Below are 26,184 nucleotides of genomic sequence, written 5' to 3' on the forward strand. Positions count from 1 at the left end.
TTATTATGTATTCATATGTATAAGTTAATAAACCAAAAACAATGTTTTATAAAAAAGTATCAAAAATAGGTACAATTTTCACCCCTTAAACGTCCGAATATCCAAAAAGTACTAAATTTATATTTTTATTTGTTCGTCAAGTTATGAAGGATTCAAAAATATTTTTTGAATGTTCTCTGGTTTAAAAGATACATGGGGTGCAAAAGAAGTACCAAATTACAGTTTCTACCCGTTAATTCCCCAAAGGGGCCGAATTTGAAAAAAGTACCAGACACCTGCCCGCTTATTTTTTAAATGAACGACGATAAGCTTTAAACTGTTTTTGTATCTTTTATAGTTTAGGAGATATGAGGTTACCGAATTTACCCGTTTTTACCATTTTTAACCCCCTAATCATTCGAATTTCCAAAAATCCCGTCTAAGTGGATCTATTTGGTGGGAGACCAAGCTCTTTAGCTAAAACCGTTTAGGCTCTACGATGATGAATCAGTCAGTCAGTCAGTAACGTTAGAATTTTATATATGTACGTATGTATGTATATAGATTTCGTGCATTGAATTATACTGTAAAAACATTCTAATGTTCGACTTGAATTCAAGTTTCGTTTTCACTGGAGAATGCTATTGAATTAAAGTGTAATGAAAGTGAATTTCAACACTTGAAATTTGAATGTTTGACTGGAATTAAACTTGTTTTAAACTTTAATTCCAGCAAGAATGCTTATTTGGTATAGTGTGACAACTATAAGGGATCTAAAGTCGACATAAAGCCCACAATTATTATTTTTTATTTAAAGAATATCATTTCTGTCATTTTAGATTTTCGCACACACACAACAACAGATTTTTTGTGGCAAATAAAAAATGCAGAAAACAGCTTGGCGCGAAAAATTCTAGCAGAATTTCTTTTCGCAGTCGGCAGAATTGACATCAACTGCACTTCCCATTTGAATTACACATGTTCGATACCCTAGCCCTTTACGGTATGACATACCAGCAATGTAAAAAGGTGTAGCTCCGTTGACGTCAACGAAACTGGTTTGAAGTCAAAGCAGCGACTCGAATTAGGCGCGAAAACACGAAAATATCTGAGGCGAAGCATATACATCGAACGTTGAGCAAAGTTCTACACCGGCCAAATTTCAATGAGCGGCTTATTATTAGATAAAAGAAAACTTGCTTAAATGAAAACAAATTAATTTTATATTGTAAAATTCCACAAATTTAGCGAAAGTATTCTGTAAATTGTACAAAATATGGCGAAATTTTCAAGCCGTATTAAGCTGAAAAATTTTCGGCGGCGGCGGCTTTGACATTTTGTTCGGCGGCTAGGCTTAGTCGGCTTAAGCCGAATCGGCGCAAGTCTCTGCTGGTGATATCAAACAGTGCAGGGTTGTATTTATGTGTAACTATAAATAGGGTTTCTTTGGTAAATTAAGTAGGGAACGTGAAAATTGAGATTTCTCAAACTAAAAACTAAACTTTTCTATAGAAAAACTTTATCCGTCTAAACTCTTCATATATATTTTTTAAAATATTTGGAATTTTAAAAACATTACAAATCTTTATTAGGGTTGTGGCTGATTAATAATAAAAAAAAATAAAATAAACAATTAAAAAGTTAATATAAAAATAGTATTGTATTTCAAATAACTCTTAACCCAATCGTATTAATTTATTCTAAACATAAACTTAAATATCTAATAAATACATATATGTATAATCTCACAAGATTTTTGCAACTAATAATATAACTATATTTACACTTAAACATTAGGTATAATAAACTTAACTTTAGCTATCTAAATATATCGTAAAATTCTTGACGTATTTTGGCATAAATATTTTGTAAATTTTCTAAGTGCATAGAAATCGTATTGGAATTCATTTCCTCCGATTCTGGCGATACTAATGAACCATATAATTGTTCTATATCGCTTTGGTAACTCTGTAAATAAAAATTAAATAATACACGTTAATTAAGAATTAGAACAGAGAAGTTGGAAATGCGGATATATTACGCTATAAGAAAATTTTATCTAGAAAACCTTTTATCTTTATAAGCTTTTCTATAAAAACCTTTATCCGTATAAATGTATCTAATGGATAAACTTTTCTACAATTGAACCTTATCCGTAGATTTTGTATAAGAAATCTTTATCCGCATAAGAAAACTTTATCCCAATAAGCTTTTCAACACTATACATATACTTTCTATATTTACTTTATCTAGATAAATTTGTACATAATAAAACTTCATCCGGATAACCTTTTCCATAATAAAACTTTATCCGGATAAACTTTCCTATAGGAAAACATAATCTAAATAAACTTTTCTGTAAGAAAACTTTATTTGTATAAAATTTATATAAGAAAACAATATTCCTATAAGCTTTTCTTTAAGAAACTTAAAATGGTTAAATCTAAAAAAAAAAATTAAATTGAAATTTTTCAAAAACTGAATTTTTTCCCAAATCAATTCAAATTTTCACCAAAAATTCAAATTTTCGTTAAAAATTTATATTTTCACCAAAAATTCAAATGTTCAACAAGAAATTAAAATTTTCATAAGAATTCAAATTTTTAACTGTAAATGTTCTCTATAAATTAAAATTTTCTCCAAAAATTTAAATTTTCATTAAAAATTAAAATTTTCACTAAAAATTTTAATTTTTAATGAAAATTAAAATTTTCATTAAAAATTAAAATTTTCGTTAAAAATTAAAATTTTCATTAAAAATTAAAATTTTCATTAAAAATTAAAATTTTCATTAAAAATTAAATTTTTCATTAAAAATTAAAATTTCAAAACATTCATTAAAAATTCAATTTTTCACTAAAAAATCCAATTTTTAGTAAAAACTCATGTTTCACTTAATTTTTTATTTTTTTTTTAAATTCATGTTTTCACTGAAAATTTAAGATTTTACAAAAAACTCAAATTTTCCTTAAAAATTTATCAATTATCAATAAAAAAAAAAAATAATTTTTACTAAAATTTAAATTTTACCAAAAATGTCGAATTTTCACTACAATTTCAAATTTCAATCAATAAAATAAATAAATTTATAATAAATTTATAAATAAAAAAAAAAATAAAAAAATAATTTTTACTAAAATTAAAATTTTAACAAAAATTTCAAATTTTCTCCAAAATTTTGGAATACTCCCCAAAAATATTTTTGTTTTAAATTCAGTTTCAAAACTCACCATAATCATTTCTAGCATTTTTGGCAAAGAAGTGTCCACCATAACCAAGTCCTTAGCAGACTCCTGCTGCTGTTGGGCATGTAGTAGCAACATTTTAATATAAAATATTGCTAACGGATAATTAGAAGATATTTGTAAAATTTCCTTCGAATCATCATAATTCAACTCAATTAAATGTTCATGAAGATAGTATATTTCAAAAGCCACTCCGACTAAAGACGTCCATTGAGCTTCAAGTTTTTCCATAGTAGTTAGTAAAACATTTTTAGATATTTTAAAGAAATGTTTAAGTTTGTACACATTTTTCCCAGACTCTTCTTCTACAGCATTCGTTTTATTTGCGTTATCAGAGTGTTTTTTAAGTAATCTCTCAATATCTTCATAAAAATTATGAAATATTGGCAAATTTTGTATGTTAAAGCTAAATAAATTTATGTAAGTTCTCTCATTGGTTTCCAAACATAATTTAAATTTCAAAGCCATATGTTGAGACTGATGACTAACAAAACACAAGAGATTTAAAGAATAATTTGTTAATATAGGTTTATCGAGATGATTTGAAGGTGTGTCGAGTATAAAACAAAGATTTTTGTTTATTAGTTCAAAGGGCAAATGTAATTGTAAACTTTGCTGTGAATTGGTAATGTGCAAATACCATATGGTAGAGATAAATATGGAAGAGAGAAATTTATGTTTATTTTTTAAGGATAGAAAAATTAAGCTATAAATGGTGGCTTTTTCATTCGAGTGATGTGTGTAATGTCTGTTAGTTCTTATAGTTATACAGTCTTTGCCGAAATAGCTAATATGCGGTATATTCACATGATATTCCAAATGTGTTTGAAATAATTTTTGAAAAATTTCACTTTTTGTGGAAAGTGATAAAAGTTGTTGTTTTTCAAATTCTTTTTCTATGCCATTGTGCAGCTGTTTGGGTTGTTCTATTAAGTCATTAACAATTTGTGCTTTGGCAGTAAGTTCCTTAACGCGTTTTGTATTTAAGGCATATAAATTATTTAAATTTTCATAGTTTGTTTCATTAGCTTCGGAATACTCCAATCTTTCGGGGGTTGAGGTAAAATGTATGCGATAAAAGATGTTATTAAAACTTAAACATATTAATTGTTGTAAACTTTCCACCCAGGTACAAGCAATCATGCCAGCTATAGACTTGCGTGTTTCTTTAATAATACACTCCTGTTCTTTGGTCTCTTGTGGAGAGGTTAGAATTTTCAATTGTATTACCTCATCAGGAGTGGTAAAGTAGAAAATATTTTTTGCAGGCCAGTAGTCGTAATATAAAAACTGTGTCAGTTGATGTTGTTGATGATAAATGGCTCCTAACATTCGCTGGCTTTTGTACCATATATCCAGATGACCTGATTGTAAAAGAACTATGAGCAAATTCTTTTCACAATCAATACGTATACATTCGATATGACAAGCATAAGTATTAAGCAGACGTATACCAAAATCTTCCACTTGTGCATGGCCTTCCAAGGAATCACTTTCTGCCACTAAAGCTAAAGAAAATTTTTATTACAATTTAATTCTGTTTTTATTAAATTTATTAACTCTTACCTCCTGCCAAAAGTAACAGATTACCAGATACAGTAAAAATATGCACTTCTTGATTAATTTCCAATTCTATCACTTCCTCTTTCGAACGAAATATATTTCCAATAGATACCAGCTGTTTTAGGAATTCTATATTTCTTTTATCTGTTATTAAAGAGGTTAAGGTATAGGTTTCTTGTCTCCAATCACAATTGAAGAGATTGTCCACATCAAAACTAATATCATAACTATGGCATAAAACCTGTTGATCACTGCAACATTTACCCAATTGTGGCACATCCTTATAAACCTCTAAACAAAGTAGACTTTGCTGTTTAACATCCGCTTCCTCTCCCTGTTTTATTAAACGTATAACACTGAACTGTGTGCCCGGACAGGGTGACATACAACGTACCCCTGTTAACCAATCAACTTTATGCATAGATTTAACAGAACTAAAATAGTAGACACGACCACTTTTCATACAAAGTAAAGTATTCATTTCTAATATTAACATATTAGCTATTTCTTCCAATTCTTGCTCATGCTCTGGCAGTGCAATACGTACTTTTGTTAGTGTAGTAGCGCCCGATTTACTGGAAGTTTTGAACACAAAATTAAGTAAATAATTTTCATTCCATGTTACATACACCGATTTTCCTTTGCCGGCACTGTGATGTTTTAAACCTTGGGCATAAAACATGCTGTCATCTTCTATGCACCACAAAGAGGAACTATCTTGGTTATCTTCCAATTCCTGCATTTCCACGTCATTATCCGCTACATTACTGCTTAAAGTATTTAATCTAGCTGCTTTGGATGTACAAGGTTCTGTTGTTTCTAACATTTCTAATAAAATTTAAAAAACCTACAAATTTACTTAAAAATTGCAAAAAAAAAAAACAAAGTTTGTTTACATTTTTGCGGCATAGTGATGGTAATTGTATAATTGTTTGTTAATCGATATGCAAAGATAGCCACTTTTCTAAAAGTGTCATCGCTTATGTTTGACATATTCACCTCTATGGTTTAAAAATAAGCTGGCAACATTTTCTCTTGACCATATGACAGTCAGTTTAATATCGATAAGTGTTGGTTGTTTTTATAAACACAGTGTTAAAAAAATTTTGTTTTTCTAATAATTTAAGAATTTTTAATAAATTTGTGAATTAGAAGTATAATATGTCGCGTTTTAGTGGAGCATTACAACTAACAGATCTTGATGATTTTATAACACCTTCGCAGGTGAGACTTAATTTAGTTAAAGATTATTAAAGGATTTAACTTTTTATACGCACATACAGCATAGTATTAACTAAGGGAATGTTTCCCTAATGAAAATGTTACTTCAGCAAAGTGGACTGGGTAAACCTAGTATTCTATACAATGTTTTAATTCAATAAATTTATCTTTTTAAGGAATGTATAAAACCCGTCACTATCGAAAAAACTAAAACTAAGACGGGGGCAAAAATATCAATCCAGGAAGACGGTTACTATGAAGAAACGGCAGTAAGTTATTATTAGATTAAAATCATTAAATCTATATAAGATATATAATATTACAGGCAGGAAAACAAAAATTGCAAAAAGTAGAAATCACTTTACAAGATTGTTTGGCATGTTCTGGTTGTATAACCTCAGCCGAAGGAGTACTGATCACACAACAAAGTCAGGAAGAGGTTTTCAAAGTATTACAAGAAAATAAAGAGTTAAAGGCAAATGAAACTACTATTGAACAAGCACGCAAAATAGTTTTTACTGTTTCTCAACAACCTATAATAAGTCTGGCACAACGTTATGGCTTAACAGTGGAAAAGGCGGCCGAACATTTAAGCGGTTATCTAAGACAATTGGGAGCTGATTATGTTCTTACCACAAAAGTAGCTGATGATATGGCTTTACTAGAATGTCGTAATGAATTTATTGAACGTTTTCGTGATAATGACCCCAGTAAACCATTTCCTATGTTGTCATCCTCCTGCCCGGGTTGGGTTTGTTATGCCGAAAAAACACATGGAACTTTTATATTACCCTATATAGCTACAACACGTTCACCTCAACAAATTATGGGTGTTTTGGTTAAGCAAATGTTGGCTGAAAAGTTGAATATTTCTTCGGATAAAATTTATCATGTCACCATTATGCCCTGTTATGATAAAAAATTGGAGGCCTCAAGAGAAGATTTCTATAATGAAGCTTTAAATTGCCGGGATGTGGATTGTGTTATTACTTCAAGTAAGTAATATTAATTTTATATTATATTTATTACTAAACAAAAAAAAATCAAATTTTCTTCAGTTGAAATTGAACAAATGCTAAATGAAGATCCTTTGCAAAGCTTTCCTATTTCTAATTTTGACTGGCCTTGGTCTGAAGCAAATGAAATGGCAGATACTAATATATGGGCTCATGAAAGTAGTACTTCTGGTGGCTACTCGGAACACATTTTTAAATATGCAGCAAAAGAATTATTTGAACAGGATTTAATAACAGTGGAATATAAAAATTTAAGGTATTTTAAGTGTTAGAAAAAAGATTAGGAAAAGAAATGAATAATTTTTTTCCAGGAATCCAGATTTTCGTGAAGCCTCTTTAGAAATTGATGGAAAATGTGTGCTTAAATTTGCTATAGCCAATGGTTTTCGTAATATACAAAATTTAGTGCAAAAACTTAAACGTGGTAAGGTACAATATCATTTCGTAGAAGTTATGGCTTGTCCTTCTGGTGAGTATACATTTTTTTAAATTATTTTTCGTATAGACTAAAATAATTTAATTTTATAGGTTGCATTAATGGTGGCGCCCAAATTAGACCACCCAATGGCCAACATGTTAGAGACTTAACCGTACAATTGGAACAACTTTATCGTCAATTGCCTCAGTCAAATCCAAATAATGCTTGTACAAAGTCAATATATAATAATTTCTTTGATGGCTCACATACTGATAAAGCAAAAATGTTATTACATACAAATTATCATGCTGTGGAAAAAATGAATACTGCTTTAAATATTAAATGGTGAAATTGTTTATAGTTTTTATTTTTTGTAAGTTTTAATAAAATATTAAAAAATTGGGTTAATTTGTTCGAAATTAATAATTTTTCGTTTAAAATTTTAGATTTTTGGTAGAATTTGTTTGGTAAAAACTATTTTTTTAATAAAAATTCTATATTTTTAACAAAAATGGTATTTTGCCAGGATATTTTATTTAGTTTTGGAATCTGTTTGTTTTCTATGCTTCCCCATATTAATGATTAGTCAGAGATGTCAAAATGTTGTTATTATATTTCACCACAGCTGTGAAATATTTGTGTTTTTTAGTTCGCCGGCTGTGAGTGCATTAATGTTTTATTTGCCATAAGTTATATTTATACAAATAAGTTAATTTTACTTAAAAAAGTGGTTTCGTTACTCATATAACTTCAGCTTAAAGCAAAATTTTAGACGATTTTAAAAACATGTCATCACCGGCGCCAAAATCTCCCGAACAATCGGATAAAAATAAAAAATATGATCGTCAGATACGGTAATTAATGGAAAATTTCGTAGAAAAACAAGTTAATAAATTGAAATTTCTTTAGTTTATGGGGTGAACATGGCCAGTCCTTGTTGGAGAGTGCCAAAATATGCCTAGTTAATGCCACTGGTTTGGGCTGTGAAGTGCTTAAAGGTTTAGTACTGCCTGGTATAGGCAGCTTTACTATTGTTGATGGCAATGTGGTAACCGAAGAAGATTTGGGTATAAAGTAAGGTTTTGTTTTTGTAATAACCATATGGGGTTCATTAATAGCATTGTATTGTTTTTAGCTTTTTTGTGGAAGCCAGCAATGTGGGTCAATCGCGTGCTGCCTCCTGTATGCAGTTGTTACAGGAATTAAATAGCGATGTTAATGGTGATTGTGTAGAGGAGAGTGTGGACTATATATTAGCCAATCGTCCTGCCTTTTTTGATAATTTTGATGTGGTTATTGCCTCAAATTTAAATGAAAATTCTCTTTTACAATTATCCAATTGTTTATGGGAAGCTAATGTTCCCTTAGTCTACTGTCGTTCATTGGGATTTTTTGGTTCAATTAGATTGCAAATTAAGGAGCATTGTGTAGTAGAGTCTCATCCAGACAATGCACAATACGATTTAAGATTGGAACAGCCTTTTGACACGCTACGCAAACATTTAGAGGTAATAATCGGATTTTTTTTTTTTTTTTTTTTTTTTTTTTTTTTTTTGGTTCTGCTGATGGTTGGCGAGTAGATACTCAAATTGCCAGGTTGTCACACTGTAAGAAATTCATAGCTCAATTTTAGCTTCATCTATAAACGATATTAACAGTTTGAAAATTTCAAGATTCCTGGTCTTGAGCAATACTTGCAAATTGCCATAAGATTTGAAGATGGAAAATTTATTCCTAATGTTGTCAAATTTTGAACATTCAAAAATCAAATGTTGAGGAGTCCTATCAACATTACAGATCGAACATGTGTAGCCGTTGTCCGAGTATTTACCGTCATATACATGACCAGATAGTAATCTATTCATAGTCTTTATGTCCTTAGGACACCAATCACATTTCGAATACCACGGTTTTTCCAGAATAGATGGAAAAATTTCAGCAAAAAGTTTACCAGTACCATTGGACATGTCCGAAAATCTTTCGTTCCATTTATTGCGCAGGGTGTTGCGGATTTCCCGTAGCGCCTCCTGAGGGGTGAGATCAACAGCTATTACATCACCAGTGTCCACTGCCATTTTGGCTATTTCGTCAGCCATTTCATTTATTCTTATGCCCACATGACTAGGGATCCAAATCATATGGAATTGCTCGATATAAGATTGGTCAAGTTTGTTGTGAAAAATTGCAGCACAATAATTATCAATCGTATTGGAATTTAAAAGTCGACACGCTGACATACTGTCCGTGAAGATTGCCACCTTTCTAACATCATTTTGTATTGCGATTTCAGTGGCCTTGATGATGGCCCATAATTCACCAAATAAACTGGAAGTCGGATGATCAATTTTAAAATAGAACTTGTTGCCCGAGTGGATCTCAAAAACTCCACAACCAGTTGCATTATCGCCAATGGAGGCATCAGTAGCATATATTTTGAATCCATTGTTTTCATATTCGCGTAGCTTGTAATTGGCCAAGGCCCTGCTCTGCTCTGTTGGAATATTATCCTTCCGATCCGGGAGTAGATTTGTATAAGCAGTAAAACCGTTATTCTTTTCACATTTACAGCCTGTGTTAACTCGATCAAAAATAGATTTAAACTCATAATAAACATTGCTGTAGCTCGATTTGACCTTAGGATGATCAGTGATCAGTTCATATGTGGGATTCTCCTGTACCTTGAGTTTCATTATTTCCCTCGCAGTTAAATAAATACTTCTCTCGGAAGGAGGAAGTTCATCAGCCAGTGCATAAATTACCTGAATCGGTGTAGATCTTTTCAGTCCAAGACATCTTCTAAGAATTTTATTTTGAAATGTTGTTATTTTGCGATTGATTGAATTCGGTGTGTGAGCAGCAGTAGTCCTGGAATATTCCACTTTGGACCGAACGAAACTTTTGTATAAATTCAAAGCAACCTTAGGCGATAAACCACTTTTTATGGTGGTTAATTTACTTATCAAGCCAATACCACTTTTGGATTCAGATAAAACTCGATCATAGTGTTCTCCAACAGTGAGTGACGCATTAATAGTTCTGCCAAGCAACTTAATCTTCTTAACCTGTTCAATTTCCTTGTTGTCAATTTTGATCTGAATTTTCTTTATGCTTCCTTTGGCAAGGTACATAGTCCTTGTCTTGTCCGGATTAAACGATAGGTTCAGGGATTTGCAGATTTTCATAAACTGACCTATTTTGGACCTTAAATTTTCGACAGCCAAATCAAAATCTTTATCAAATGATACAATCGTAAAGTCATCAGCAAATTGATACAATAAGGTATTGTCATCTTGAATTTCATGTAACCTTCTTGTGTACAAGTTGAAAAGCACTGGAGATAAGCAACTTCCTTGTGGAAGCCCATTGTCAACCGTAATAGTTTTGTCGCCCAATTTCAGAGTACGTTTCGATAAGAAATTCGTAATCCATTCCACATATATTTCAGGGATTTGAAGGCTGTTTAAAATTTTTATCAAAATAGAGATGCTCACGCAGTTATAAGCATTGCTTATATCAAGGACTAGAATAGTGACCTTAAAGCCCTTATGCTTCAGTGTTGCAGCATTGTGTAAGAAGTCATTTAAACACATGGACGATGATTTTCCTTTTCTGTAGGCAAAGCTTCCTTCAGGAATAATGGAGTTGTCGTTGATGAATTCAGTCATCCTCTCCTTAATCATCATGTTGACAATTTTGAGTAATACAGATATCAAAGCAATTGGACGGAAATTTTCATAGTTCGACAAGTCCTTGTCCTTTTTCGGTATTGGTACTATCTTAATCGTCCTCCACTTTTCGCTAACGTTAGATTCCAAAAAAGCATCGTTCAAGGCAGTTAAAAGGGAGCATTTAGCATAGTCCGGAAGCGCACGGATCATATCATATGTGATTTTATCCACTCCACCAGCAGACTTATGAGTTTTGTTGTGTAGAACATGCTGAAGTTCCTCAAAAGTAAACGCAGGGTTACCATCATCCCATGCACGAGTAATGTTGACATCCGGTATCACATGGGTACAGTTAGAAGAATCATCTACAGGAACTTGCTCCTTTAAAAATTGTAAGTAAAGTTGGTTGTTGTCGCTATTCCAAGGGGATGAGATACGCGTGTTGCCACCATTAATACTACCAACAAAGCGCCAGGCTTCCCTAGAGTTAGGATGTTCATTCAGTTTTCGAATTTGTTCCTCATAGGATTTCCTTTTCGCAGTAATAACAGCCTCCTTCCAAACCGATATTGCAGACGTAGCCTCATTAAAGTTGTCCACTGTCGGGTATTTGTCACATTTTTTACGAGCTGCAAGCTGAAGTCGAAATAATTTCACCAATTCATTATTCCACCAAGCCTTAGGTGTTCTTCTGTCCTTCATTTCATAAGTGGCATGTTTTATTTCATATGCAAATACTGATTCAATTTCATTCATATTGGGGTCAAAATTCACCTCCTTTAGTGCAGATAGCAATTTTCCCTTAGCCAAAAATGTTTTCACCTTAGGGTTAACCTCCACAATTTCAATTACTATTGGGTAATGATGACTGCCAGCAGGAAGCATAGGCTCAGTACTCCAATTCGTTGTACAGTCAGTGTTGGTAAAAGTTAAATCGAGTACAGTACTCACTGACCCACTAAGGTCTCTTTTGAAGGTAGGACTTAAATCATTCAGACATTTGAAGTTAGACATGTTGATCATATCGACCAGTTTTATTCCCCTAGGAAGGTCAGCATAGTCTCCAAATTTCCTGGCACGAGCGTTGAAGTCACCCGCCAGTATCACATGCTCATAATTCTGCAGAAAATCAATCAATCTTTGCACCTCATAATTAAAATCAAAGGTAGAAATAGATTGTTCAAAGTATACCGAACAAATAACAAAGTTAGTCGTAAGATTCATAGTTTCAATTATCAATATATCCAAATGTGTGTTGTATTCAATTCTCTTGTACTGGATGGATTTTCCCAGAGCTATGGCAACTCCTCCATATCCATCCAATCTATCAATCTTCCCAATAATATTAAAATTTAAAAGTTTATGCGGTTGATTTAGGGTGTCGTGAGCATAGACTTCACTTAAGCAAGCTATGTCTATGCCACGATTATTCAAAAAGTATTCAATAGTGTTGCGATTAGCCCTTAAAGACTGGCAATTGTATTGCAGCAGCTTCATTTTCAAAGTTCAAGGTTGATTGCGAAATAATGTCACAATCAATATCCTTGTATATTTTCTCAAATCTATCATTAAAGTGGGCAATGGCATTTAAACCATGTGAATTTTTCTCCTTCAAAAAAACATCTTTTACAAATTTCAGTAATTCCGTTGTAGTTTTTTCAAGAATGCCAACCTTGTGAATATTTGGCCGATTTAGCACACCACCAGAGCATTCAGCCTCCCAAAGATCAGGGGGGTCATAATGCTTCCTGATCACAGCTCTACGTGTATTCTTAACAGGCTTCTTAACCACATTATTGTATGGTCTTGGAGTAAGGATTTTATTCACCTCAACATCCTTATTTCTAAAACCTATACTAGATTGTTGTGTTAGTTGAGGAAAGTTTTGGTCATAATCCTCAAGGATATCGAATCTATTTGTATTAGATTGGAAATATGAGTCACGTACCTCTTTTCTTGACAGTTTTTTAATAGTCATCACCTTTCTTATCTCCTCCTCTTCATTCCATTTTGGGCATTTTTGTCTTTGATTGGCATTATGATCATGGCCATTACACAGGATACATTTGATGATATTGCAGGATGGTTCACAACCACCCTTTTTACCACATTTTAAACATCGTTTGTCAGAACGGCAGCCATTCTGGGTGTGACCAATGCGCCCACAGTTACGACAATGTCTTACAGGTGGATAGTAATGATCCACCTTGAGGACAGTGTAATTCAGGATAAGCTCAGTAGGTAATTCATTACCAGAAAAACCTATTTTGACAGCATAAGTAGGAATGTATCTTTCGATACCATCTTCAACAAAACGTTTTTCAAAGCGTTTTACCGAGGTAACAGCCACTGGAGATTCAATATTGCGTTTTATATCCTCATCCGATAAAAATGTTGGAACATCACGTATGACACCAAAGGTCTCGAGGTATGTGCGTGGTATAAATGGTTTAATCTTCTTTTTCGCGAGATCATTGTTACGCACAGCGTTATTAGCATTCTCAACGGAATCGAAGGTGACCCTATACAAGGATACACCAATTGCCTTTATGGATTTGATACCAATGATGTGTACATCACGAATTTTCTCCCAAAGGTATAGCCCGTTTCTTATTCTCTTATTATTGACAGTCTCCGCTTGAGATGTGTCAAATAATACAATCACATCACCCATATGTCCAACAGGATAAAAGAATATTTCCTTCCTCTCACCTTGTGAGTTTGTACTTTTACTTGCATTATCAGTTCTTTGCCCTTTAGCTTCTACCATATTTTGTTGTACGTCAGCATTGGATGCAGCTTCAACAGGTACAGAATTAGATTCAGTCGCCTCCATTTGAGAACAGGTATTCTGAGTATTATCACAATTGTCCGAAATCATATTTCGATTATCATCACCCATCATAGCCCGCATAAATTCATCAATCTTGTCCATAGGAGAAGTGGCACAAGATGCAGTCTTTTTGTTGGCTGTTTCCGTTGCCAAAGCCTTCATTTGATCCTTCCATTCATTTCTTTTTTGCCTCTGCACTTTTGAGACTTTACCGCCATCAAGTTTGAGAAGCTTCCCATACTCGCCATCTTCGTCTCTCGACGAAATCGCAATCCGTGACGTCATAGCGTCACTTTTACATTTCAAAAATGGCGACACGACAATATAATAAAATTAAAATCGGTCACACTTAAAATAAAGAAAATCAAATAATTCTGAGGTATTTATCCGAATCGTCAGCCAAATAATACTATGTGCATGAAAAGTATGAAATCCACAATATATACAAAAGAAAAATCTCCGACAATTTGCACTTCACAAGACCAGGGTTGTTTGTCAACTGTAATCGGATTTTTAAATAATACATGATAAACAAATAAAATTTTACATACTATGTACATGTTCCAGTCTACCACCATAACGAATAAGGTACCATGGCTATTGGTCTTAAACAAATATTACAAACAATGGCAATTGGAAAATAATGGTAGAAATCCCTCAAATTATAAAGAAAAATCTCAAATACGAGAAATGATTAGAAAAGGTAAGTGAACTCGCAATGTTAATTAAAAATTTGAACCAACCAACTCATAAAAATTTGTAGATATGAACAACGATGAGGAAAACTACGAAGAAGCTATAAAAGCTGTTAATACCGCCTTTACGGGAGGCTCTATACCCTCTAATCTTAAAATCATATTTGAAGATGAAGCCTGTCGTAATCTTAACAAGCAAAGCAAACCTTTTTGGATTATGGCCAAGGCCTTAAAAGAATTTATAGAAAAAGATAATAATGGTATTTTACCTCTGTCGGGTGTCCTACCCGATATGACCTCCGATACTGAGTCATATATAAATCTTCAAAATATCTATCGCCAACAAGCCATGCAAGATGCCGATAATGTTTATCGCAAATGCCAGGCTATACTCAAGGAATTGGGTTTACCTTTGGATTCTATATCGGAGAAAACAGTACGTTTGTTTTGTAAAGAGTCGTCGGGTTTAACAGTTATACGAGGTTCGAAAATTTCCGATGAATATGAGAAAAATAATCGTGTTCTAAGCGTTATAGATGATATTGATGTACAGGGTACTCTAACCGAGCATTATATAGCTTTGAGAGCTTATGAACGTTTTCTAACCGAATGTGGTAATATTCCCGGGGATTGTTATGTGGAAAATGATACTGCACGCTTTAAGAGTGTTGCCTGTAAAATGTTGGCTGAATGGGGTGTTACACAGGCCACTTTATCGGATGATATGGTTCATGAAGTTTGTCATTATGGTGGTGGTGAAGTTCATACTATTTCGGCATTTATAGGTAAATTTAACTTTTTTCACATTGCGTTTTAATTTTATTTAATTGTTTTATTAATATATTACTATTTTAGCTGGCTGTGCTGCCCAGGAGGTGGTGAAAATCCTAACAAATCAATTTAAACCCGTGGATAATACTTTTATATATAACGGCATAACATCAGAAACAATTACCTTAAAGTTATAAAAATGTTTAATTGTAAATGAAATTTATTTCTCTGTGTATTTGGTTTAATTTTAGTAAAATTACAAATTTTGAATATTAACCAAAAAAGCAATGAATTCTATTAATTGCCTGGGGTTGTTTTATCAATTTACTTTTCAAACTAACTTCATTATGCCCAGCTCTGTGCTATTGCCGTTAAATTGTCACCACTATTCAGTGATGCCAGATGTGTAATTATAAAATCGTTAAAATGCCGATAAATTTGCTGTTTTGTTACCAACCCCAACAAAACTACAAAAACATTAAGCTGTTGTTTTTGTAAAGTTATATACAAATATAATTCGATTTGACAGTTTTATAATACTATAAACAAACATAAACAAAACTGCAGTATCATGTACATGATCTTGTTAAATATACTAAGCACAACATCTGGCCAAAATCAAGGGGGTTTATGGTAAAATTTGTTCAAGTTATTAATTTAGTTAATTTTTTTGCAATATTTACCTTAAAAAAATGAGTGAAAATCATTTAAGACAACGCCAAAATGGCACTCAAAATGATAAGAAAACAAATGAAATTAAGGAGAAAGGAACAAAGGACAAGAAAAAGAATAAATTGTAAGTGTATTTTCTATAAAGGGAGGAACTTCATTTTTATTCCTTTAAAAGAGTAAATCAGAATATACAATCTTTATGGGATAGAAGTTTCCATTTGGGATTGCCCCGGATGAATACTCGGTCTATTCTTTAGAACTTTTAATCAAATCGAGAGCCGAGCTAGCGAGCGAGCTAGGAGCAGCGAGGAGAGCGACGTAGCCAGCGAGAGAAGCGATCTACGATCGAACGAGCGAGCGAGCGAGCGAGCGAGGCGGCGAGCGACGGGAGCGAGCGACAGCGATCAGCGCGAGCGAGCGAGCGAGCGAGCGAGCGAGCGAGCGACGAGCGAGCGAGCGAGCGAGCGCTAGCGAGCGAGCGAGCGATAGAGCGAGCGAGCGAGCGAGCGAGCGAGCGAGCGAGCGAGCGAGCGAGAGCGAGCGAGCGAGCGAGCGAGCGAGCGAGCGAGCGAGCGAGCGAGCGAGCGAGCGAGAGAGCGAGCGAGCGAGCGAGCGAGCGAGAGCGAGCGAGCGAGCGAGCAGCGAGCGAGCGAGCGAGCGAGCGAGCGAGCTATCGAGCGAGCGAGCGAGCGAGCGAGCGAGCGAGCGAGCGATCGAGATCGAGCGAGCGAGCAGCGAGAGCGAGCGAGCTAGCGAGCTAGCGAGCGAGCTAGCGAGAGGAGCTAGAGCGAGCGATCGAGTCGAGCTATCTAGATCTATATAGTATCGATCTATCTATCGATCTACTATATCTATCTATCTATCTATCTATCTATCATCTATCATCTATCTATCTGTCTATCTATCTATCATATCTATCTATCTATCTATATAATTGTGAAAAATTATCCAATTACTAAAAATCCTTTACTCTATCCTATCCCAGTGCTGCTGCCCACGAGGAACTCCGGCATGCCACCAGTTCCTTTACTCATCGCCTGTGGACTCGTGCTGTGATTGTTATTTCCGTTATGACCATAGTCTACTTCTATACCAGTAATCAAACGCGTGAAACTAAATTTGCTTTAGTACGTGAAACATTACCATTACGCATGCAAAAATTTAAATGTTCTTCACAATATGAAGAGGAAATGAAAAAGTTCCCCCAATGTGTACCCAAAAAATGTGGACGTTTTGTAGCGGATAAGTTAGTGGAGCCGAAAGAGGTTGAAATACTTTTAGAAATGGCTAAAAATATCATAGGCTTGGCGGGATCATCGGGAGGAGCCTCTATATTGGACTTACATACAGGCGCTTTATCATATGGTGAAAAATATTTAAATTTTTATAAAATGCCCGAAGCAAAGAAGTTTTTAAAACCGGAACAATTGACAGTGTATAATGTAAGTAGTTGTCTTAAAACGGATATGTTTTTAGCAATTTATTAACATTTATTTGTTCTTTTTATATATAGCTAGTAAAAGGAAAAATCAAGTTAGCTGTAGCTGAACAATTTGGCATAGAACCCTCTAATTTGCATTTAACTTCGCCGACCTTTTTCTCACGTCTTACTAATGTAACGGCTAAAAATATTCACGATGAATACTGGCACGAACATGTTGATAAGGTGATAAATAGAAATCTTAAAACAATAATAAATTACTAAAATTTCAAATCAATCACTTGTAGGAAACGTATCCTTCATTCCATTATACCTCTTTGTTGTACCTAACTACTCTCAATAAAGATTTTAAAGGTGGCCGTTTTATTTTTGTGGATGGTTTTGACAAAAACCGCACCACTTCCGCCATAGAACCTAAAAAAGGTCGAGTAAGTGCGTTTACTTCTGGTTTTGAGAATCGTCATCATGTGGAGAAAGTTACAGAAGGAACAAGGTAGACATTTTTCAGTGAATTCATAAACAAATAATATAATAATAATAAAACTTTTCATTAAATACTTTTAGATTCGCCATAACCATATCATTTACTTGTGATAAGCAACAACGCATAAACGATCCCCAAATGGCCTCATTGGAAGAGTAAATCCTGTTTTTAAACCCTTAACGCAACACACAAACATTCCATAAAAGTATTATTTAAAACAAATAAAGCATTAATTTATAATTTATGTGGTTAAAGTATTTATTTTTTTGTTTTCAACTTAATGCAATTCTAGACTTTTAAATTTATCATAATTATAAAAACCAGCTCGTACTTGACGTCCTCCAAAGAAGCGACCATTTAAGTCCACAACAGCTTTTGAAGCAATATAAAAATTGGCTAAAATCTTTAAGACAAAAAACTACAATAACAAACCACTTACCTTTAATGGCACTTTCTATGCGCTTAAATTCTACAAAGATTTTAACTGCATCTTCGGGCGCCGTGCCAAAAGATTCGTGTATTAAAACATTCGAAACATCTCCGTATTTGGTATTGCATTCATCTTTTACCTCTGGCTCCAAATCTTCATCTACGTCACCAGGTCCCACCATATTCTTAGACAAATACAGATTAAAACATTTATGTTTTTAATTGTAGATAATTACACTTACTCTTAGTAGCACCACTTTACTAGGAGCCTTCATAATTTCTGTAATACTAGGCTCCGTTTCTGCTGCTTCATTTGTAGCTGCTGCCGCTGTTGAGGGAGTAGGGGGACCCATGTTAGCAATTGGATTAGGGGCAGCTGATGCTGCTGCCGGTGGTGGCGGCAAGAATACATCACGTTCATGTATAATGCGACCACCACGTTTAGAAGTCTTTTCCACTTGCAAAGCCATGGACATACCCTGCTCCTGCTTGCCCAAACCTTGACCATCTTTATAACCAAATTTGGCCATAATTTTTGCGGCTACAGAACTAGCAGAATAGGGTATAGTAACATTTGAAGAAGGATCTCCTTCATTAGCAATAGATATTTCTTGTAAAGAGGGTGGCGGTGCAATGGCAACTCCACCACCCTTATTAGCTACGGAACCCGGTGCAGGAGGACTGTAACGTTCCTCCTCTGTTATGCGCTGGCCAAAACCACTGAATTTCACCGGAGGTGAATCATTATTGCGTGAATTACGATTACGGCCACGTTTTCGTTCACCCCGATCACGATCTCTATCACGTCCCCGGTCACGTTCACGATCATCTCTACCTTTATCTTTGTTGCTATTCTGTTTTTCTTTCAATTTTTCATACTCATTCGGCCACTGTGGATCGTATTCATCCACAAAATCCCAATCATCTGTTTTAACATTTTCCAGCGAAGGTACCAGCGGTTGAGCAGCTATAATGCGTTTGTTTTCGCTTTTGGTTAGGAAAATTTCCTCAGAGCTTTGTATTTTTTTTGATTTCAGATTTACCACCGGTGTCATTAACTGTTTGGTATAATAAAATTATTAAAAAGTAAATATTCAATAATAATAAATAAATAATACCGGTTTCTTAGTGGGCTCCTTGGCTTTGGGCAGCTGGGCCTTTTTGATGGCCAGCTGTGTTTGCAGCATTTTAATACCTGACGACCAGCCATCTATTTGCGAAGTTTTGGGTTTAGTGTCTATATCATCGTACAAGTCCATTTTGGCAGAAGTTTTTAAAAAATTTCCAAATTTTTATTAAAAATCCATAAATTTTTTTTGTTTACCACTAGATCCCTGCGTTGACAAATATTAAGGCGGCTGACACAAAAATATCGCCGGCTGCTTAAAATCGACTGTAAGCCGTCTGAGGCTTCAACTACGTTTAGTTTTTAAATTTTCAACGATTTTAAATAAAAACGGAATCCGAGAGTTTAAAAAGTGGGATTTTGGAAGCAAATATTTTTAAAATTGGGATTGTCGTCCAGAGTAGAAAATTTTTGTATTCGTTAATACTATTTTATGTATTTCTCTCGTTATACAACTCATTTTCACGAGATTTATTTTTAAACTCACGAGAACTTTTTTTATTTCAACTCTTATATTATAGGTTGTCATTCCGTTTGTATTCCCATTTAAAATAATTTTTTTTTTTTTTGAGAACTATTATTTGTATTGGTACTTTTCCTGAAAGCACAAAAGGTACTTTTCGTTAAGAATTTATATGCTAGTGCCCTCTTTTTGTCAATTTTTCAATAATATTGCTATTGCCGCCATCTGTTGGTTTTTAAACAAACAATATAAAAAGCCGTTTGTGATTTAAAAATCTGGCGCCATTGAAATTTTTTTAGTTCTTTTTAAGAGGACTTAAAATGAACGGCATTTTTTCTATAAGTATTTAATTTAAATTTATTTTGTAATTTGTCATATTTTTTAAAGCCGTCTATAGCTATTATTAAGCTACTGCCAAGGTACAAAGAAACCAACGGCGTTGACTGGAAATTTTCTCGCCTTTGATATGACTACAATTCTCCCAGTGCAGCAGAGAACAAAAATACCAAAATTTTGACAGTTGCTGTCAAAATTTTCTGGTTACAAGAGAAAACAAAAGATTCTTTTTTTACATGAAGAAGTGAAAAATTAAAAATTTTTATTGCAGAATATTGTAAAAAAAGTTATATTTATAAATACCAAGCAATTGCAATAAAAGACACAATAATATAATGAATAAAAAAACAAACAGAACTATGACAGCAACAATGAAATAAGTTAAACTATCCATTTAAAAAAAGCCACAAAGAAAAAGGCGTCGTATGAATGAACAAGAAGAAAAAAAGAAAAAGAAAAGGTTGACGACGAGGAGGACTTGTACTTGTAATATTAAAAATAGTAGAAAAAATCGCCGACGCATACTCTAGTGCAGAAGACAAAAGAAATCTTAAAGGGCAGAAATTTTACATAGCGAACCCTATGGAAAACTTGGCCAAATTTCCGGCCTCCTCAGAGGCTAAACGTAAACATGAGTCTTCTACGAGAGCTCTGAATTGTGGTGCAGGTGGTGTTACTACTGCAGCAGGTGCTGTGGGTGGTGGTGTTAATGCAACGACCGGTATTGTTGTTAACACGCCTCCCGTTTCAGCTCACACTTCGACTTGGTTGGCTGCCTTGCATGTCAATAACAATAATAATACTGAAAAATCCTTTACGAATTCAGAGCAGGAACTGCACAAATGCAAAGTTAATCCTAGTAATAACCTCAACACCACCACCACTAACAATAGCTCAACAAACTCTTCTTTGGCGTGGCAGTGTGATAGCTGTGATATTTATCAAAAGAATGGTACATCATCATTGAATGCTTCATCTACTCTACCCAGAGTAACACTAAATGAAGAGGATGAAGGTGGCGGCACTGCTGGCGATAACACAATTGAAAAGGTGGGGTTGTTTATGAGGTATTAGTGTTTTTCAAAATGCAATTTGTGAAGAAAGAAAAAATGACTAATGAATTTTTAAATAGAGATTTTCTATGGAAACGACCTTATCAAACGAGTTCTAAGTTTTAACGAAAATCTCTAGACTTTCTGATTTGTTTGTTATTAAAACAGCCAGTAAATTTATTTAATTGAACTCTTGTTTTAAAGCTTATTTCGTTTAACAAATCTGTTAATAAATTATGCTATTAATATTGATTTTCTATAAGGACATACCTAGTGTGTCATCAAAAGAGAATTTTTTCCTAAAGAAACAGTAACAAATAGTAGAAAGAAAAAAACTAAATTGTTTTCTATTGTTTCATTTTCAAAAAGTTTTACTATAAATAGTTTATCAATAAAAAATATAATAGTTTCCTCTATTTTCAACTTGGTGTATAACAGTTCTTTATAAAATACTGTTCGTATAAAAGTTTATTCTTCAAAATCTTAGTTTATAACTGTTTCTTTAAAAGAAAACTGGTTGTTTAACTGTTTTTTTTAACAGTTTATTTTATATAAACTGGATGGGTAAAAGATTCTTCTATAAAATCATGATGTATAACAGTTTCATCTATGGACAAGTTGATGAATAAAACTTTTTCTATAAGAAATTTAGTATATAAGAGATTCATCGATAGAATATAAAAATTGTTTATAGAATAACAATTAATTGAAAAGAAAATTCGGTATGTATAAGTTCTTTCAATAGAAAACTGAATGTATAACAGAAAAAAATAGTTCATGACATTTTTCTGAATAGAAAAGTGGATGTATACCAGTTGCTTTAACGAAAAGCTAGAGTTATAACATTTTTTCAATAGAACACTTTATGGATAACAATTTCTTCAAGAGAAATCTTAGTTTTTAACAGGTTCTTCAATAGAAACATGTGTGTATAACAGTTTCTTTAGAGGAAAATTTAGTTTATAACAGTTTCTATTATAGAAAACTTGGATATAATTGTTTTTTCAATGTAAGACTAGAGGTATACAAGTTTATTCAATAGAATACTGAATGTATACCAGTTTCTTTAATGTAAATTTTTGTTAATAACTGTTTCTTTAGTAGAAAACTTGTTTTTTTTTAATGAAAATTTATATTTTTAAAAAAGATAAAAATGTATTAAATTCCTCTATTTATTGCCCTCTATCTCCTCAGCTTCCCTTATCATATAATGGCTCCGCTTTAGCTTCAGCTGCCCGTGACATAGACTCGCCAGATGCTGTAGCTGCTGCAGCTGATGCTGCTGCTAACACCGCTTCCTTTCTACAAACAGAGACTGATTATGTTGCTTACGATATGTGTGGTGCCGTTTCGTTATCACCTCCTCTGCTGGAGGATCATTTTGCTATTTCGGCAACGGGTGGAGCCGGTATTGGTGGCGGCCATTCGAATCGTACTTCCCTAAATAATTCCACCGAAAATCTTAGTTATATAAGTGATAATTTTTACGGTGACGATGATCTCATACTACTCGAGGAAGATATCGATGTAGAGGCCGAGGAGTTGTCTCTTAACTCGGATGATTGTATTTATGCCTATCGCGGTGAGGGGGCAGAATTCGATTTGCCCTTGCGGCCTTTGACAGGGGTGGGTGGTAACTTTGGTTTACTGCATGGTTGTGCGGCAGTAGATGAAGAGACTGATTTTTTGGAAATGGACTTCGAACCGGATCCTTTGTCGGAGTTGGAATACAATCAGGCGCAGAGAAATTGCTCTAACGATAATAATGATCAGTATCTCTTGCAAAGGGATGCCTGTCATTTGGTTACACCTACCCAAAGGCATCAATTGTTTTCATCGCCCATAGATGATCTGCCGCCGGCACCTAAGGCTTTGCAGGCCCAATCATTATTAACGAAAAATTTTGCACGTATTACTTTACATTTGGATCAAATACAGAAAGACTACAATGAAGATTTAAGTGATGAGGGTAGAGAACGTTTGAATTCAGCTTTGGAATCGCGACCCTTGGAGGAGGAGTTTGCCAGTGATAATTTAACAGCCGATACCAGTCATTCGCTGCCAAATACTTTACACGAACACTTCACCAATAGATGTAACTCTGAATCGGCCGTGGTCAATTCTACTAAGGATTGTTCTTTGGCGGCTCCTTTGCAAACTTTAGCACACAAATCACCCTCCAAAATAACCGGAGCTAAGCCGAAACGTTTGTCAACATTTTCTTCTACATCATCTACCTCTTCGAAAAATTCTTCAAAGTCACGCAACTCATTGAGATCAGCTTTTCAAACTACCAGCACTTTAGGCACCAGCTGCAGTTTCGATGAACGCAGCGTTAGTTGTTCGGAATTTCGCACAGAACGTGATTTATCGGCTAATACGGCTGCTAGCTCCAAGCAGCCTTTATTGTCCTCGGCTCCTCATACCGCCCCCTCAACAGCGGCTATTTTAAATCCTGAATTCAATGCTTTTACCGATGACACTTGCTTGGATTGTTTGGAAAAAGAATTCCTAGCCAATACCATAGGCAAAGCTTTGGATCCTCAGGGCTGCCTGAAATGTCGCAAACGTTTGGGTCATCTATCGTTATACAATACCACACGATCATCGACCGAACATTCAAAATATCGTAGAAGTGCTTCGCCCACTACTACGTTCTTCTTTAACGATCAACCTTCTCCCACTTCAAGGCTGTTTTCATGTGAATTCTTAAATTCGCAGGCTCGCAAAAGGCAGGAATGGGATTGTTATGTGCAGGAGAGTAAAGAAAACGAAACGATCTGTGGAACGAAAGCAACGACAACGACGACTACCGGAGCTACAAGCGCCAATGCAACAGCAACTACAGCAGCAGCAACGAAAAATCATCAGCCCGCCAAGGGTGGAATGGTGAATATTAAGGATTTAAACCAAAGTTTAAAGAATTTAGAATCAAAGGTGGATGGATAACAAAATAAAGTGAAAAAAGCAATTTTTATTCAAAAAGTCAAATGTTTATAGTCAAAAAGCTTTTTTGATCAAAACAAGTTTTCAGTGCAATAATTTTTTTTTATCACTAAAGCTTTTTATAGGCAAAAAGTTTGTTAAATCAAAAAGCAATTTTTGGACAAAAAGCTTTTAGTAAAAAGTTTTTTTTTTATGAAAAAAGTTTTTATAGATAAAAGTTTCTTTTTCCAAAAAGCTTTATAATTTTAGGAAAAAGCTTTTTTAGTAAGAAGCTTAAAGAATTTAGAATCAAATTAAATGAGCTAAAAACAGCTTTTATTTTAAAACTTTAATTTAGTCAAAAAGCTTTCTTAGTATAAGAGCTTTATTTTAGGAAAAAGCTTAATTTAAGCTTTCTGAAAAAAAAATAATCCTCTTGATACAAAATTATATACAAAAAGCTTTCTTGAACAATAAAGCTTGTTATATTTAAAAGAGCTTTTTGAACAAAAAGGCTTATTTATGTAAAAAATTATTTTTAGTCAAAAGCTTTTTTATATTCAAAAAGCTTTTTAGTCAAAGCAATATTTTAGCTTTTTGTACAAAAAAGATTTTTTTCACAAAAACTTTTTATAGTAAAAGTTATTTTTAGTTAAAAGCTTTTTTTGTTCAAAAAGCTTTTTTGTCAAATAATTTCTAAACAATACTTATAGTATTTTATTTAATAGAAATTTTCTACCATTTTCAGCTTTTGAAAAATCTCAAGCCTCCTGATCCTTGTAGCGTTACGGTGCCCACACAAAATCTCAACGAAACTTGTCTTGTGCAGGCATTGGTAAGTTTTGATTGCATAACTCCAACCTTAAACACTAATTAGTACTCTTTTTTTACAGGACAAATTACAGGTCGCTTATAATATGGACATTTTAAGGAAATGTTTAAAAAAATACAATACAAATTATTTCGGAAGTTCCACGACGAATATTTCAAAAACTTTAAAAGAATTTCATAATCTTAAAGATTTTCTCATGTATGTCTCCAAGAGACCGGGTAATTATTTAAAGTTACAAAGGATAATAGGTAAAGCAACGCAAAAACAAATACTAGTGCAATTTAAAAAGGTAAGTATGCAATAAGAAACTTAAAATCAAAACAAAAATTAAAAACATTAGTTTAACATTTAAAAATACAAATTTCTTTTAAGGACCCTTCTATAAACGCTATGGAAATGGTAACCGTTAGAGTTTCCGATATATTATATTATTGGTCTCAGCATAAAAATTTGGATATTCTTAAAGAAATGGATAAACGTTATCAAGATACTAATATTTTAGGTAATTTTCGAAAAAAAAAACTTAAAAAACTCCTTTGAATAAATGTGTAATTTTTCCTAAATTTTAGGCAAAATTGCAAATATAATACGGCAAGCTCATCAACGTTCTTCATGTTCATCACGACGACCACTACCAGAATATATTTCCATACCACAGTATTATCCCAGTGGTTTTCTAACATTAACCAAACAATGTTAAACATTCTGTCATACCACACATAAACACGATTTAAAATACCAGCAAAAAAAAAAAAAAAAATTATATAAAATACAATACTAGTAGTAAAATAGTACAGCTTAGGAATCTTCATTATATTTATAAAATTTATAAAAAACAAAAACAAATCATATAACGAATCAAACACACTTTGTAGCACAATTTCAATATGTGTGATTATTTAAATTAAGTGTTGTAACAACATTAAAAATAAATTATAATTAAAAATATAAACAACAGATGCTGCGGCAGTTAATAAATATTAACAAAAATAAATAAACAACAAAAAAAAAAATA

The 26,184-nt window shown here is 33.4% G+C and overlaps 6 protein-coding genes across 8 annotated transcripts; 4 read left to right on the forward strand and 2 right to left on the reverse strand.

Annotated features, from left to right (window-relative positions):
- Positions 1 to 1,655: 1,655 nt before the first annotated feature.
- LOC119609812 lies at positions 1,656 to 5,712 on the reverse strand. 2 transcript variants are annotated; one of them, XM_037964766.1, is made up of 4 exons: positions 5,417 to 5,712; positions 4,791 to 5,362; positions 3,210 to 4,732; positions 1,656 to 1,947 (listed from the first exon to the last, which is right to left on the reverse strand). In XM_037964766.1, exons 1-4 carry the CDS (start codon positions 5,611 to 5,613, stop codon positions 1,798 to 1,800), a joined length of 2,442 nt encoding a protein of 813 aa, XP_037820694.1. In that variant the 5' UTR covers positions 5,614 to 5,712; the 3' UTR covers positions 1,656 to 1,797. The 2 variants fall into 2 exon arrangements, with proteins under 2 accessions (XP_037820694.1, XP_037820693.1); XM_037964765.1 differs by having other exon boundaries at positions 4,791 to 5,712.
- Positions 5,713 to 5,823: 111 nt separating this feature from the next.
- Positions 5,824 to 7,802, forward strand: LOC119609815 (probable cytosolic Fe-S cluster assembly factor GI11683). The gene is made up of 6 exons (XM_037964768.1): positions 5,824 to 6,011; positions 6,185 to 6,277; positions 6,334 to 7,003; positions 7,067 to 7,280; positions 7,336 to 7,493; positions 7,553 to 7,802. The coding sequence occupies exons 1-6, from the start codon at positions 5,949 to 5,951 to the stop codon at positions 7,789 to 7,791; spliced, it is 1,437 nt and encodes a 478-aa protein (XP_037820696.1). The 5' UTR covers positions 5,824 to 5,948; the 3' UTR covers positions 7,792 to 7,802.
- Positions 7,803 to 8,056: 254 nt separating this feature from the next.
- Positions 8,057 to 15,687, forward strand: LOC119609814 (nedd8-activating enzyme E1 regulatory subunit). Its single transcript, XM_037964767.1, has 6 exons — positions 8,057 to 8,296; positions 8,352 to 8,516; positions 8,578 to 8,950; positions 14,511 to 14,646; positions 14,707 to 15,423; positions 15,494 to 15,687. Exons 1-6 carry the CDS (start codon positions 8,229 to 8,231, stop codon positions 15,604 to 15,606), a joined length of 1,572 nt encoding a protein of 523 aa, XP_037820695.1. The 5' UTR covers positions 8,057 to 8,228; the 3' UTR covers positions 15,607 to 15,687.
- A 285-nt stretch (positions 15,688 to 15,972) lies between these two features.
- LOC119609807 (2-oxoglutarate and iron-dependent oxygenase domain-containing protein 3-like) lies at positions 15,973 to 18,250 on the forward strand. The gene is made up of 5 exons (XM_037964759.1): positions 15,973 to 16,205; positions 17,067 to 17,523; positions 17,595 to 17,747; positions 17,810 to 18,015; positions 18,087 to 18,250. Exons 1-5 carry the CDS (start codon positions 16,102 to 16,104, stop codon positions 18,163 to 18,165), a joined length of 999 nt encoding a protein of 332 aa, XP_037820687.1. The 5' UTR covers positions 15,973 to 16,101; the 3' UTR covers positions 18,166 to 18,250.
- On the reverse strand, positions 18,247 to 19,811 carry LOC119609806 (splicing factor 45). Its single transcript, XM_037964758.1, has 4 exons — positions 19,554 to 19,811; positions 18,678 to 19,493; positions 18,446 to 18,620; positions 18,247 to 18,378 (listed from the first exon to the last, which is right to left on the reverse strand). Exons 1-4 carry the CDS (start codon positions 19,692 to 19,694, stop codon positions 18,284 to 18,286), a joined length of 1,227 nt encoding a protein of 408 aa, XP_037820686.1. The 5' UTR covers positions 19,695 to 19,811; the 3' UTR covers positions 18,247 to 18,283.
- Positions 19,812 to 20,501: 690 nt separating this feature from the next.
- Positions 20,502 to 25,946, forward strand: LOC119609800. Of its 2 annotated transcripts, none has more exons than XM_037964747.1 (6): positions 20,502 to 21,410; positions 22,607 to 24,349; positions 25,086 to 25,172; positions 25,231 to 25,458; positions 25,542 to 25,671; positions 25,739 to 25,946. In XM_037964747.1, exons 1-6 carry the CDS (start codon positions 20,943 to 20,945, stop codon positions 25,867 to 25,869), a joined length of 2,787 nt encoding a protein of 928 aa, XP_037820675.1. In that variant the 5' UTR covers positions 20,502 to 20,942; the 3' UTR covers positions 25,870 to 25,946. The 2 variants fall into 2 exon arrangements, with proteins under 2 accessions (XP_037820675.1, XP_037820676.1); XM_037964748.1 differs by having other exon boundaries at positions 20,517 to 21,410; positions 22,607 to 24,301.
- The last annotated feature ends 238 nt before the right edge of the window (positions 25,947 to 26,184 follow it).

Source organism: Lucilia sericata, unplaced genomic scaffold, assembly GCF_015586225.1.
Source record: "Lucilia sericata isolate MDLA Ls3-8-SP2 unplaced genomic scaffold, ASM1558622v1 Contig001062F_arrow, whole genome shotgun sequence".
Classification (NCBI taxonomy): domain Eukaryota; kingdom Metazoa; phylum Arthropoda; class Insecta; order Diptera; family Calliphoridae; genus Lucilia; species Lucilia sericata.

Bases quoted from the DNA above. Each gene is read 5' to 3' on its own strand.
- LOC119609812 (XM_037964765.1), bottom strand. From the start codon at position 5,613: ATGTTAGAAACAACAGAACCTTGTACATCCAAAGCAGCTAGATTAAAT. The intron at 4,733-4,790 runs GTAAGAGTTAAT...AATTTTCTTTAG, and splicing joins TCTGTTACTTTTGGCAGGAG to CTTTAGTGGCAGAAAGTGAT. The intron at 1,948-3,209 runs GTGAGTTTTGAA...TTTTATTTACAG, and splicing joins AAATGCTAGAAATGATTATG to AGTTACCAAAGCGATATAGA.
- LOC119609815 (XM_037964768.1), top strand. From the start codon at position 5,949: ATGTCGCGTTTTAGTGGAGCATTACAACTAACAGATCTTGATGATTTT. The intron at 7,281-7,335 runs GTATTTTAAGTG...ATTTTTTTCCAG, and splicing joins GTGGAATATAAAAATTTAAG to GAATCCAGATTTTCGTGAAG. The intron at 7,494-7,552 runs GTGAGTATACAT...TTAATTTTATAG, and splicing joins AGTTATGGCTTGTCCTTCTG to GTTGCATTAATGGTGGCGCC.
- LOC119609814 (XM_037964767.1), top strand. From the start codon at position 8,229: ATGTCATCACCGGCGCCAAAATCTCCCGAACAATCGGATAAAAATAAA. The intron at 8,951-14,510 runs GTAATAATCGGA...TACATGTTCCAG, and splicing joins CGCTACGCAAACATTTAGAG to TCTACCACCATAACGAATAA. The intron at 15,424-15,493 runs GTAAATTTAACT...TTACTATTTTAG, and splicing joins TACTATTTCGGCATTTATAG to CTGGCTGTGCTGCCCAGGAG.
- LOC119609807 (XM_037964759.1), top strand. From the start codon at position 16,102: ATGAGTGAAAATCATTTAAGACAACGCCAAAATGGCACTCAAAATGAT. The intron at 17,524-17,594 runs GTAAGTAGTTGT...TTTTATATATAG, and splicing joins AACAATTGACAGTGTATAAT to CTAGTAAAAGGAAAAATCAA. The intron at 17,748-17,809 runs GTGATAAATAGA...AATCACTTGTAG, and splicing joins GGCACGAACATGTTGATAAG to GAAACGTATCCTTCATTCCA.
- LOC119609806 (XM_037964758.1), bottom strand. From the start codon at position 19,694: ATGGACTTGTACGATGATATAGACACTAAACCCAAAACTTCGCAAATA. The intron at 19,494-19,553 runs GTATTATTTATT...TATACCAAACAG, and splicing joins AGGAGCCCACTAAGAAACCG to TTAATGACACCGGTGGTAAA. The intron at 18,621-18,677 runs GTAAGTGTAATT...TATTTGTCTAAG, and splicing joins GTAAAGTGGTGCTACTAAGA to AATATGGTGGGACCTGGTGA.
- LOC119609800 (XM_037964747.1), top strand. From the start codon at position 20,943: ATGGAAAACTTGGCCAAATTTCCGGCCTCCTCAGAGGCTAAACGTAAA. The intron at 21,411-22,606 runs GTGGGGTTGTTT...CTATCTCCTCAG, and splicing joins GCGATAACACAATTGAAAAG to CTTCCCTTATCATATAATGG. The intron at 24,350-25,085 runs GTGGATGGATAA...TACCATTTTCAG, and splicing joins TAAAGAATTTAGAATCAAAG to CTTTTGAAAAATCTCAAGCC.